This window comes from Squalius cephalus, assembly GCF_949319135.1.
Source record: "Squalius cephalus genome assembly, chromosome: 11".
Classification (NCBI taxonomy): Eukaryota; Metazoa; Chordata; class Actinopteri; order Cypriniformes; family Leuciscidae; genus Squalius; species Squalius cephalus.
In genome coordinates, this window is record NC_137132.1 from 1,247,203 (window position 1) to 1,261,031 (window position 13,829).

General features: G+C 44.7%; 1 protein-coding gene across 3 annotated transcripts in view; it reads left to right on the top strand.

Annotated features, from left to right (window-relative positions):
• The first annotated feature begins 1,297 nt into the window (after positions 1 to 1,297).
• Positions 1,298 to 13,829, top strand: part of LOC307167421 (NLR family CARD domain-containing protein 3-like) — a 52,959-nt gene continuing 40,427 nt past the window's right edge. The window contains exons 1-4 of one of the 3 annotated variants that reach the window (XM_079886514.1): positions 1,298 to 1,347; positions 1,841 to 1,980; positions 2,191 to 2,339; positions 13,617 to 13,713. In XM_079886514.1, the coding sequence (XP_079742640.1) occupies positions 13,664 to 13,713 (50 nt within the window). In that variant the 5' untranslated portion in view covers positions 1,298 to 1,347; positions 1,841 to 1,980; positions 2,191 to 2,339; positions 13,617 to 13,663. Of the gene's footprint in view, positions 2,340 to 13,616; positions 13,714 to 13,829 lie in introns of all 3 variants that reach the window. The other 2 variants (XM_079886515.1, XM_079886516.1) reach the window with 2 other exon arrangements.

The window sequence follows — 13,829 nt, forward strand, 5'->3', positions numbered from 1 at the left end:
CTGTTATCCTGTAAATCAGAATATAGTGTCAATAGCCTTAAAAAAATGATTTTCGCCATGTTTTTTGGAAAAAAATGTTATATAAATCAGGCTAGGAATAATATATTTACAAATCCCTCTGTAAATGTCTTCATAATGTAACTAGGTACAAGACTGGAGAGTTTGGTGTGTATAGGTGCGACTGAAGTGGAGATTTCAGACTTGGAGAATGAGAGAAAAGTCATTTTGAGAAAACGGGCTTTAAAGATTTATCATCAGCCAATGAGATTGCACATTCAGCCCTTTTACTTTCACGATTGGTTGCTGATAAAAAGGAAATTACCATATTTGGATCCGACAGCATTGTACAGGAGAGAGAGAGCTTTCTAACAGTGTGCTTGATGACAGGGAGCAGACAGAGATCGCGTATCGGCGGGAGGATTTACAACGCCAACTTTTGTTGAATTTATGATAAATCTACAGACGCAAACAGATAAAGTGTAATAAAATAAAGACCTAAATGTGTATTTCAGACTTTTTTTCACCACAAGTCTGAAAGAAGACATGTTATTGAAGACAAATATCCAAAAATCTCAAATTTGACCAGTAAAAAAAAAACAATGTTTTTGCCTGCCGTGTCTCGCCTTAACATGTTCAAGCAAAAACTGTAGCAAAATTATAATATAAATGTTATTTTTCTTAATTGCATTTACACTCACAGTTAAGACACTTGTGACTGCATTTTCATTAAGTGTCCAGCAATGACTGTAGCAAAATTAAATGTGCAAATTGAAAATGCATTCTGAGCCGATCACGTCCCCTCCTAGTCCTTGTCCTCTGCATCCTAACAGAGGAAGATTTAATGATCTTCTTCAAATCTTTAAGAATCATGTGTAATAGAAAAAGGCCTAAAACTATGTAATCTTCTGAAGGTGTTTCTGGATGATAATATTTTATTTGTGTATTTAATTAATTTTTTGTTCTTTACGTTTCTTTAGGTTTATGTTTTTTATTTAATCTGTTTGCTGCTATTTGGACTTCTTGGAATTGTATTAATATTTGTCTTTTTGAGGTTTGTTTGGTATTTTGTGTTTCTTCAAGCATTAAAAAGCATCTTACTCCAGGGGATCTCACTCAATCTTATCCTGTTGTAGTGAGGTCGTGTGACATTCTCAACACGTCACTATTATTTAATGCATGGCCAATGAGCTATCGCCCATTGGAGTATATAAACTTGTTGTTTATGCCTCCTGGAGTGCGTCATGGCCGAAAGCCCACCCCTTTTGCATTGTTACTACGGGCTACGGAGTGTGACCTTGTGTTACTGAGAGTCTGTGTGTGTGTGGGGTGCTGCTTACTCCCAGTACGGTGTGTCTTCAGGGCTTCTATCGGTGTGGCATCGCAGTTTAACGTAGCCCTAACGTATTTCTTTGGTATATGTCGTCGAAGTATTGCTTCATCGTATCCTCGGGTCCTTTTTGGACGTTAAGGCGGGCTGAGTGAGAGCAGCCACATTAAACCGCTCTCCTCTCTCTAGGTTTTGTAGTTAGTATTTGATTCTGACTGTCTGGGTCAGACTGAAACCTAATCCTTCAGGTGTATTACAGTTAGCTTGGTGTTTGGTGTGAGCTTCTGCATTTGTGACAGTGTATTTGTTTATTTTCTTTAATGTGTTTTACAGTATTCATACTTTGTTCATTTTGAGTATATTGTAGATTGTTTTTTTTTGTTTGTTTTTTTGCATATTGGTTACATTTAATTCAGTAAATTGACTTTGAATGTGTTTTCTTTATTTTCTTTTGCTTATTCAAATTTGTTTTATTTATTGATTATCTGACTCTTCTTTCTTATTGTTCTTTAGGAGCTGAGGGCTTCCTGGAGCGGGCTGGTTGTCTGCTGCATTACTGGCTTTGTTTCACCAAGGGTGTCATTATTGCCGTGTCCTTACTGCGGTGTCATTATTGCCGTGTCACTACTTTTGTGTCATTTGCAGTGAATTTGGTGGGTATGATTCAGATTGGCGTGCTTTCTGTTGTAGATCTGCTGTCACACTCGCCTGCTCCCTATAGGAGGCCTCAGCCCCTGTGAAGATTTGTGATTTATTTTTATATATTTTTTTGGTTTTGTTCTATTCGACCAATGACACTTATTTATTGTTGGTTTTAAAAAATTGTTGGCCAATTTTCTTAACTTTTTATTTTCTCTCTCCAGTCAGAGTAGGTCATGTGCCGAATCCAGAAAAACCTGTTAGACTACATACTCTTTTCCGAACACAAAGTTCAGTTCAACTGAAGGTGTTTTTCAGGCTGTGCCGTGAAGGAGAAAACATGATATATTAACGAAGAACAAACGTCAAAATAGTAAGTACTGTCATGAATATTTTAGTGCACTGGGACACATGGATCATATTTGCTTTCAAGGTGAAGTGAATGAGTGAAATTATATATGACTTGGCTTATAGATTATTACATTATATATTTAACAGTTAACACAGACTTAACATCATTCTCAGAGAGTGTCTATCATTTGTTAACTGCCTGTTTTGAGAAAACAAAAACATCTGCGATAAAATATGAATAAAAAATAATAATGGACATACATTTAGTAATACAGACATTATAAATCCATTTACACGTGACTGTGTGAGTGTAATGCAGTGGATCTAAAAAACTGAATAAACAAAATAAAAATAAATGATAGAAAAATATGGAAAAAAAGCAACAACAACAACAAAAAAAGCTTTTTAACAAAAAACTTTAGCTTCTGATCAAACGTTCTTCCAGTGTCGTCATCTACTCCATGATGTCATTACACAGGAAAGCATCTTCAAGTGCTTCAGGAAAGTTTAACTGGTTTAAAGGGTTAGTTCAGCCAAAACTGACATTTCTGTCGTTAATCATTCATCCACATATCGTTCCAAACCCGTAAGACACAAATTAATATCTTTTTAAAGGCATTAAAGGGGGGGTGAAATGCTATTTCATGCATACTGAGTTTTTTACACTGGTAAAGAGTTGGATTCCCATGCTAAACATGGACAAAGTTTCAAAAACTAAGTTGTACGTTTGAAGGAGTATTTTTGTTCCAAAAATACTCCTTCCAGTTTGTCACAAGTTTTGGAAAGTTTTTTTCGAGTATGGCTCTGTCTTACGTAAGATAGGGCGGAATTTCCTTATATGGGTCCTAAGGGCACTTCTCCGGTAAGATCGCGGCCGCGCGCGCACTCGCAGACCAGAGCAAGAGAGTGAAAGCAGTTCGCCATCAAAGCGCCCTGTCCGGCTTTTGGGAAGTCAATGTCACCAAAGAAGTGTGTTTTTGGTTGCCAGGGCAAGACAACCCTGCACAGATTCCCAAAGAACCCAGCGCTAAGGGACCCGTGGATTAGAGCTTAGATTCTCTGCGGGCCGGGTCGGGCTGATATTTCCCGCCACTGTATTCGGGCCGGGTCGGGTCGGGCCCTTGATAGGCTAAAGCACGTTACGTGTCATGCGCAGCGTCTCGTCCACTCTCACTCGCAGTCTCGCACCACACCTGCTGTGCGTGCTGTAGGCTACTATTCTGCTGCTTAAGTGCAACATGGAGCTTGAAGAAGCAAAGAAAAAAAATTTAAACAGAAGAAATAACTTTGAGCAAGTTTGGAGGAGAATCGGAGGTATGGAAACATTTTAAACTAGTCGTGCGGAGTGACAATATGTGTTGGCTTTGTCTCGTGCATTAAATGCGGCACGCTGCTCGCTGACAGCAAAAAAAACGGGGACTTCGACGATGAACAGACACATGAAGCAGTCTTGCCATGACAGAAATTATGATAGTAGTCAGCCTCAGGCCTCAATGTCCTCTTTTGTTACTTTTCCGATCCATTCAATTATTTCTGAATAAACAATGCAGTTTACATGCTTCTTCCTTGTCGCATTATTCATAAGATAATTAATAAATGCACGCACATGAACTTGATAAATGTTACAGATATGTTTACTATGCACAAACAAATGCCTTTCCTTTACATGTGCAAAATTCAGAATTAAATGAATGTGCTGCAATTTGTACAAAAAGAGTGTCTGTAGTAACCTACGTGTTTTAGCTATTAAATAAGCACATTTAGTTTCAAGTTTGTTAAGTTTCGTTTTGAAGAAAGCTTTTCTTTAAAGTGAATTTCGTTAAATTGTATCTTAATTTTAATACATTCCAATTGCCTGGATTTAATACATAAAAAGCAATAGGCCTATAGCAGACAATATAGGCTAATCATGACATGCAATCGCCGGCGCGTCACGGTCACTTAGCCTACAGTACACCATTTGAAACTCGTAACACACGCTGTCACCGAATTTACAAATCTTGCTTGTTGCTCACACACATATTATGTTGAAATAACAATATGTTGTAGTAACATTATTAATCTTTAAGAATATTTGATTGAATGCTGAATGTTGTGTGTTTGTTCAATTTAATAAAATTAAAACTTTAATTGTGATAATTAAAATAACTGAATATTTAATATTGAGTGGGCAATTTTTGCTCATTTATTAATAGTATTTATATAATATATATAACTGCGCAGCTCCCCCCTGTAGCTTAAATGATTTAGCACAGCAGCACCTGCGTTAAAAAATATTCTGGCGCCGCCCCTGGTTATAACGGCCCACATATGGTCGGGTTTAAATCGGGCTCGGGCTCATAATTACAGTGAATGTGTCGGGCCGGGCCGGGCTCGGACACAACGTGCTCGGGCTCGGGTAGGGTCGGGCTTGATTTGTTGGGCCCGATCTAAGCTCTACCGTGGATGGAGTTTGTTTTCCGGGGCATAAACGGAGTTGTGTAAGACTGTTTGTTCCCTGCATTTCGACGATGATTGTTTTATAAACAAAGCCCAGATCGTCTAATGCTTAAGGATCGAGCAGTCGCAATGATAAAGGTTCGCGGTCGTGCGTTGGAACCGGACGGTGAGTAACTGTTGAACAAATAATGTCTCTGTGTGTTGTCACTAGCTCGGTGCGTTAGCACAGCTAAGCTTCGCCCTCACGGCCGCCCCCAGCCGCTCGTTTTTTTCCGGAAAGACTCGGTACACCCTATCTTTCTTTGATTAATATAATAAAACAAAAGACTTTTTGGAGATATGAAGGATGCAATATTACTCTATAGGTACTCAAGATTAACAGGAGATTGAGTGAAAATGAGCATTTCACCCCCCCTTTAATTAAACTACATAACTTTTGACACTCTAGCGGTTAATAAACAAACTGCTGCGTCTTGCGGAAGAACATTGTAGCCGGATCTACTTATATTAAATTTAATAATAAAAAAAAAAAAAAAAAATTAAAGTTAAACGCAAATTGCGAAATTTCATGTTTTCTTTTTAACAGGCTCAGGACGAAAATGCCATTAACATGAAACTTTGCGAGTCGCGTTCATTTAGGCTCTTGTCTGTAGGCTATATAGTTTTCCTCCCATAGAGCCTATTATTATAAAGAAAAAGCTTAAAGGGTACATAACATGCACAGTTTCACCTAATCTCATGTTAATCTTGAGTACCTATAGAGTAGTAGTGCATCCTTAATATCTCAAAAAAGTGTTTAGTTTTATTACATTTATAAAAGAAAAATACAGCTTTCCGATTCTCTCTGGAAAAAGCCGAGGTCCTGGAGGCGGAGCTATAGAGTCAAGCGGTAGTTCTTGATTTCCAGCAAAAGACAGAAATCTGATCCAGTTGTACTTACATGAATGGGGTCTTTTATCACTGGGACCGCTCCACGTTTTAATAGCAAACGATTTGCAAATCCAGCGTCGACCTGAGCCTTGTTAATAAAACATTCGTCACTGAAATGGCCAGAACACACAACCGCACTTCCTACACTCCGTTGCTGCCCCGGAAAAACAAACGGCATCCACTGTTCCTGTAACACTGGGTTCTTTGGAAAGCTGGACACGGTAAGCTTTCCCTCACATCCAAAAACACACTTTTTTGGAGACATTCTTGAACAAATCCTATGCATGCAGCGCTGCCGATGATTTCCTGTTGAAGCGCGTTGATGTGCGCGGTCTCGTTCTCCTCTGGTCGACGTGCTCGCGGGCGCGCTTTTCCGAGAGAAATGCTCATATAAGGAGTTCCACTCTTATCTACGTCATTAGATCCACGATAAAAAAAAAACCAGCCGAAACTTGTACCAACCCGGAAGTAAGATTTTCAGCACAGAAATTCTCCGTTATTCGTCCAAAATATTTTTTTAAAACTTTGCCCATGTTTAACATGAGAATCCATCTCTTTAACACTATAAACAACTCTGAATACATGAAACACCATGGTACCCCCCCTTTAACGTTAATGCAGTAAGACGGTGATATTAAAACGTACTCGGTTACTAACGTAACCTCGGTTCTCTCTAGTAGAGGGAACGAGTACTGCGTAATATATCTTACGCTAGGGGGAAAATCCTTTTTCCGCGAGATATTGAAGCCAAAAATTATCCTTAATTTTGTAATAATGTAAAACGCGTTGCAGCAGCATACAGACATAGGCAAGGCACCTCGCGCGCCTATTGGCTGTTCTGCGGCAACTGCAGCAGCCTATCGAGCGAGGCCTGGCGTGACGCCAGACCCAATGAGGGTGCTTTCGCGCCCGCTGCGTCACATCCCGCCGAAACGGGCGTGGCCTAGGCCTATAAATACAGCTCGCAGGCAGCTATTATCTGGTTTTTCATCATCGAAGCAACCAGAGCGTGTGCATGCACGGCAAGATACGCAGTACTCGTTCCCTCTACTAGAGAGAACCGAGGTTACGTTAGTAACCGAGTACGTTCTCTTACGAGAGGTCTCTCGTACTGCGTAAGATATCTTACGCTTGGGGACCCAATGCAAAACACCGTGCATGCTGGGATCTGACACCAAAGACCCAAGGGCGAAAGCCCGGGGTTCATATAGTGCATCACCCAGGGAACTCACAGGGAGTCCGGGAAGAGGGAGGGGCGAAGCCGCACTCTTCCACATATGGCAGCGTCATTTAGACGCGAATTTCATCATACAGACAGGGCGGGGTACGGCCTGAACTGATGGGGAAATGTGGGTCTTACACAGTTTGCCCAGGCACATCTTTGTGCTACTGCTTTTCACTGTCGATCATCGAGCTGTGCTCAGTAGACGCAGCATTCTGAGCTGATAGCATCAAGTCAGATAATACTGGTTAACTAGACCGACAGCAGCCTGGCCTGCACCAGGCCCACGAAGAGGCCATGCCTCTCGTGGAGTGCGCTCTGACACCCAACGGGCACTGCATGCCCTTGGAGGCGTATGCTAGCGTTATAGCATCAACTATCCATCTGGATAGGCTCTGTTTCGACGCGGCTAGTCCCTTAGAACGCCCGCTGAATGAAACAAAGAGCTGCTCTGTCTGTCTGAAAACAGACGAGCGAGACACATAAGCTCGTAATGCCCAGACTGGGCAAAGGAGGCTCGCGTCTCTTTCCTCATCAGGGACCGGTAGGGCTGACAGGGAGATGACCTGCGCCCTAAACGGTGTGTTGAGGGATTTTGGAACATAACCGTGCTTAGGTTTGAGTATAACCCTCGAGTCATTCGGCCCAAACTCCATGCACGTCGCACTCACTGAGAGCGCGTGTAAGTCCCCTATGCGCTTCACAGAAGCGAGAGCCAGCAGAAACACGGTCTTGAAAGACAGGTGTTTCAGATCAATCGTCTGCAATGGCTCGAATGGTCCACCTTTCATGGCTTCCAGCACCGTAGAAAGATCCCATACGGGGACTGAGGGAGGTCTGGGAGGATTCAGTCTCTTAGCTTCTCTGAGGAAGCGGATGACTAAATCGTTCCTTCCTATCGACTGACCAAGCGTTGTTCTCGAGAACGCTGCTATAGCCGCCACATAAACTTTGAGTGTGGAAGGGGTCCTGCCCTTATCCAACAGCTCTTGTAGGAAGGAAAGCACCTCCGTCACTCCACCGTCTGTGGGTGACACGCCACGGGCTGTGCACCAGCCTGAAAACACTGACCATTTCGAGGAGTAGAGACGTCTTGTAGACGGAGCTCTAGCCTGCGTGATCTTGTTTAATACTCCCTTAGGGAGTTCAACATGTACCCGTTGATGGCCCAGTGAAGGGACCACAATTCTGGGTGAGGATGCCAAATCGAGCCGTGGGCCTGAGAGAGGAGGTCTCTCCTCACTGGCACTGGCCACGGGGCAGTGCTTGCTAGCTGCATCACAACTGGGAACCAAGGTTGGTTTCCCAGAACGGTGCAACAAGCAGTACTGAGCATCCTTCTTCCCTGATCCGCTCTATCACCTGAGGCAGGAGAGAGACGGGGAGAAAAGCATAGAGCGGGCGGCGGGGCCATACATGAGCCAGCGCGTCCCTGCTCTTGGAGAAAAATTCCGGACAGTGAGCGTTTTCTTGAGACGCGAACAGGTCTACTTCCGCTCTGCCGAATTTTGTTTTCAGTTGGACTGTCTGTGGGTGTAGAGACCATTCACCTGCCGGAACATTGTTCCTGGACAGTCTGTCTGGTCCTATGTTTGGGAGCCCTGGCACGTGCGCTGCTCTCAGCGAGCGCAGGTTGCGCTGAGCCCATACCAGGAGTCGTTCTGCTAGCCTGTGCAGGTTCCTGGACCTGAGGCCGCCCTGGCGATTTATGTAGGACACCACAGACATGTTGTCCGAGCGGACCAGGACGTGGCGTCCTTTTATTTGGGACAAAAACGCGTCAGCGCGTTGTCTACTGCCAATATTTCGAGGCAGTTTATGTGCAGAAGCTTCTCCCATTCTGACCACTGGCTGAAGAACGGTCTGCCCTCGAGCAGCGCTCCGCATCCCGAGGTGGATGCGTCCGTAGACACCACCTTCACCCTCGAGGAAGTCCCTAGGCTTACACCTGATTGGTACCAGTCGTCCGCTTTCCAAGGTTTCAGAGCTGTGACGCACTTCTGATTGACCTTGAGACGAAGCAGACCGGATGTCCACGCTCGGCGTGGGACTCGCGCTTTCAGCCAGAACTGCAGTGGGCGCATGCGGAGCAGGCCCAGCTGGAGCACTGAGGATGCTGAGGCCATGAGACCCAGCATCTTCTGAAATTTCTTGAGCGGGACAGATGCGCCGCAGCGGAAAGAGTTCGCTGCACGCTGAATGTCTACCGCGCGCTGTGGTGATAGTCCCGCTATCATGGACAGCGAGTCCAGCTCTGTGCCCAGGAAAGATATCGTCTGACTGGGGGACAGAGAGCTCTTCGCCCAATTGACTCTGAGACCCAAATTCTCGAGGTGATCGAGTAAAATGGTTGTGTGCTCTATGAGCACTGAGCAAGATTGCGCTAGAATCAGCCAATCGTCCAAATAGTTCAGTACTCGCACGCCCCTCATTCTGAGGGGTGCGAGTGCCGCATCCATGCACTTCGTAAATGTACGGGGTGCCAGGGACAAACCGAACGGCAGGACTGTGTACTGATATGCCTGGCCCTCGAAGGTGAATCTCTAAAATCGCCTGTGACGTGACGCTATCTGTATTTGAAAATACGCGTCTTTCAGATCTATTGACACGAACCAATCTCCTCGGCGAATGTGTTCGAGGATTTTCCTGGTCGTGAGCATCCTGAACTGTCGCTTCACAAGCAGTTTGTTCAGTTGCCTTAGATCTAGTATGGGTCTGAGACCCCCGTCTTTTTTCGGTACCAGGAAGTATCTGCTGTATAGCCCTCCTTCGCTCTGAACTTGAGAGAGAGGCTCTAAGGCCCCTTTGCTCAATAGTTTCGCCACTTCGGCTCGAAGTAAATGTGCTACTTCTGTTTTTACCGTGGTCTCGACGCGCGCCGTATAGCGGCGAGGGCGTCGGCGAAACTGCAGCGAATAGCCTCTTTTATAATGTTTAGCACCCACTTCGAAACCCCAGGCAGCTTTGCCCATGCGTCTGCATGAATAGCTAGGGGTTGAATACGAAGAGCGCTCCGTTCGCTCAGCGATGGAGAGGCTTTGGTGTGCTGTAACACAAGCGTCGCGCTTGTGACATTTGAGGCAGGGGCGTGCTGATAACAGCGGGCAGATTGCCCGCGCTCGACTCCTCTGCGGCGGTCAACCGAGAGGGGGAGGGCTGGACGAGTCCCGTAGGAACTGTCATGTCTGTGCGTGGATGTGGGCGCGGGATAGCGGGCACATTTCCCACACCGAAAGCATTGTTCACTTGAGTGAAGCGAATGCATGTTGGTTTCGTTTTTACAGAAACCGTGAGACATGCATTACGAAGTGTTTGTGGGCACTGGGTAGTGGGCACATTTACCACGTTTGATGCGCAATCGATCTGAGTCGATTTTATGTGCGCGAGCCCTGTGTGTCGGGCTGTGCTTGTGTGTAGAGATGGGCACTGGGCAGTGGGCATTCTTTCTACACATAAAACACCATCGGCCGTGACCGGGACATCAGAAAATTCACTCTTATGGGATTTATCTGGGTAGCCGGAAAAGCGGCGTTTGTGTGCAGGCAAGCGTGCTGCGTCGCCGACTTGTTTACTGCAGAATACACTGGAACAGTCACATTTACTGGAACTGAACGAGCGAGAAGTTGCCATAGAAACAGAGAGCGTCAACATGCTGGCGTTTATTTGCAGGCCTGCGTGCATTACAATAGGCTCGTTCACTGCAATATTGACATTTCCAGTCGCTTGAATTTCAGAGGGGAATGAGAAATGTATGAGAAATGGAGGTTGGTCCGTCCACAGCGGGACCAGAAAACCTCTCTTTTCTCCTTACGCCAGTGACGCACGGAAAACCATAGAAACGGTGTTTGGGTGCAGGCGAGCGGGTTGTACAATGCGCTCGTTGGCTGCAAAATACACACCTGCAGTCGCCTTTTCAGGGAACTGACAGAGCGAGCATTGACGGCATAATTTTTTCTGCCGGTAGACCCGGGATCGAACACGGGTCTCTCGCGCACAAAAACTGAGAGTCTGCCACTAAGCCACAGGGGGAGACACATGGTCATTCAGTTAGCGCGAGTATTATCCGAGAGCGTCAACGTGCTGGCGTTCGTTTGCAGGCATGCGTGTATTACAACAGGCTTGCTCACTGCAATATAGACATTTCCAGTCGCCCGAACTTCAGAGGGGAATGAGAAATGTGTGAGGAATGGAGGTCGGTCCGTCCGCAGCGGGACCGGAAACACTCTCTTTCCTCCTTACGCCAGTGACGCACGGAAACCATAGAAACGGAGTTTGGATGCAGGCGAGCGGGTTGTACAACGCGCTCGTTGGCTGCAAAATGCACGTCTGCAGTCGCCTTCAGGGAACTGACAGAGCAAAGCATTGGCGGCATAATTTTATCTGCCGCTAGACCGGGATTCGAACAAGGGTCTCTCGCGCGAAAAACCTACGATTCCGCCACTGAGCCACAGGGGGGAACACAAAGGCTTTAGATGCACGAGCATATATGAGTGGGGCGCAGAGGCAGGGTAGCTTTCTTATAACGTAAATAAAAACTAACCCCGACCGTCCGCTTCCAGCCTCCCTTGTGAACGGCGCAGTTTGCGTGGCTCGAACAGAGGGAGAGAGAAAGCTAGCCCCGTGACCGTCCGCTCCTGACATCCCCTGTGAGCGGCGCGGTTTGCGCGGCTCGAACAGAGGGAGAACAGGTATCATCCCCCAAGCAGGCAAGGCAAGCGGGCGAACCGGCGAGCTTTGCGGGTTGGGGGGGGGGGGGGGGCGGAGGAGCAGTTTCGGAGAAGGCTGCCAGGTGAGTCCTAAGAGTCACCATAGGCAGTAGCTAGCTCGCAGTGAGGGCAGTCGCCGTCAGCGAGCGCGAGAGACATACATAAACACAGTAGCAAAGAAAGGATATAACGCCGGAAAGCGCAGCAGGAAGGCAAGGAAGGCGGCGCGGCCAGCGACTTCAGTTACTCGTCCCGCTGAAGGTGCTCTCTCTCAGACGGCGCGGCTTCTCTCCAGCTCCAGCGATGCGTGTGCTTCACTTGAAGGATGAAAAATCAGATAATAGCTGCCTGCGAGCGGTATTTATAGGCCTAGGCCACGCCCGTTTCGGCGGGATGTGACGCAGCGGGCGCGAAGCACCCTCATTGGGTCTGGCGTCACGCCAGGCCTCGTTCGATAGGCTGCTGCAGTTGCCGCAGAACAGCCAATAGGCGCGCGAGCTGCCTTGCCTATGTCTGTATGCTGCTGCAACGTGTTTTGCATTATTACAAAATTATGGATAATTTTTGGCTTCAATATCTCACGGAAAAAGGATTTTACCCCTAGCGTAAGATAATCTTACGCAGTACGAGAGACCTCTCGTAAGAGAATTCTGTAGCCTATACACCTTATTGAACATGCAACGCGCTATTGCACGTTAAGCGTTTTATAATGGTTTTCTATGGGTGCTGTTCATAATCTGATTTAATCTGTTTGCCTCTACAAAGTATGCTTTATTAATAAGGTAGACCTATATTGTATACTAAATTTGGTGCTTCAATAACACTTTCTTAAGCCACATTAAGCATCTTAAATGGGGAAGAACGCTTGATTACGGTGCCGTTGTCTGTTTTAGCAGCTACTGCCATCTAGTGGTAGCAGGTTTTCTCACACAGCTGTGTGTGGATCGTGCAAGGCTAAAGCGGCAAAAGGAAAGTCTCAAAATCGAAATGAATCAAATAGGATCGACTCAGAAATGAGTCAAAGAACAACTATGTATTAACAACTATGTCTCTATTTGTAGAAAATGCTGCACATTAATGTGATTCTGGATTTTGCACTCACAAGTTGTATTGTATTAGTTTAAATGTAGTGACGCACATTCATGAATTTGTCAAATAGAAGGGTAGTTGTGCACACTTAATAATTAGCACCAGGCCTATTCATTTGTAGTTGTTTGTGTGGGTTGTGAAATGCTTAAAAACAGCGAAAGGAAAGTCTCAAAATCCAAATGAATCAAATGAGATTGACTCAGAAAAGTTATCAATGAATGCACGTGTGTCATCTGATCCACAAATGCACATCTTCTTTGTTGCATGTGCAAATTATGACACACTAATACAAAAGAAAACATTTGTATTCACAAAAATGTCTCTATTTGTACAAATTGCTACACATTCATTCAATTTTGAATTTTGCACACACAAGTTGAAAGATGATTCATGATGTACTCGCTCATACATTTTATTAGTATAGGTTTATTAGTATATGTTAGGTGTACCTCCATTGACAGTCTACTCAACTAAAGTGAAAGTAAGTTAGAGTTCACCTGTCGCCATTTTAAGCAGGTAAAATACCAATACGAGACGGAAAAACAGAGCATCAAAGTCTTTAATAGAAACTTTTACACAGGAATTTCCATGTTTATCCTGTATCTTGTAAAAGTTTGATCAAGGTGAGTGTTCGTGTGTGACTTTATCATATTAATATGAATCTCTGGAGGACATTTTAAGTGATTGTTTGATATGAAATCTTTAATAAAGGGTTTCTTTCACTTCAATGTTTCTTTTGTATTTCATGATGTCTGTGATTCTCTAGGAGTTTAACAGCATATGTTTGTAAATATGAGCTTGAGTTAACGCAGTCACATGATCCTTTTTCTCACACACTAGATATGTTCAGTTAAATTATGAAGGTTGTTTAATTTAATCATTTAATTTAGTATGTGAATGTTTCTTCATTCAGAGTCAGTGGAGGAGATCAAACTCATCAGATTCTCCTGTATCTTCATCATGGCTGATTCACAAGGATCCAGAGATGGAGATTTTCCTCCAGGATGCAGGTACTTTCAACAAACACTGTTAAATATTGTGTTACATCACAGAAAAAGATCAGTTTCAAAAAACAAAAAAAAACAAAAAAGTGCCTATTTTGCCTGTTTTTGTTTTAAAGGTCCTG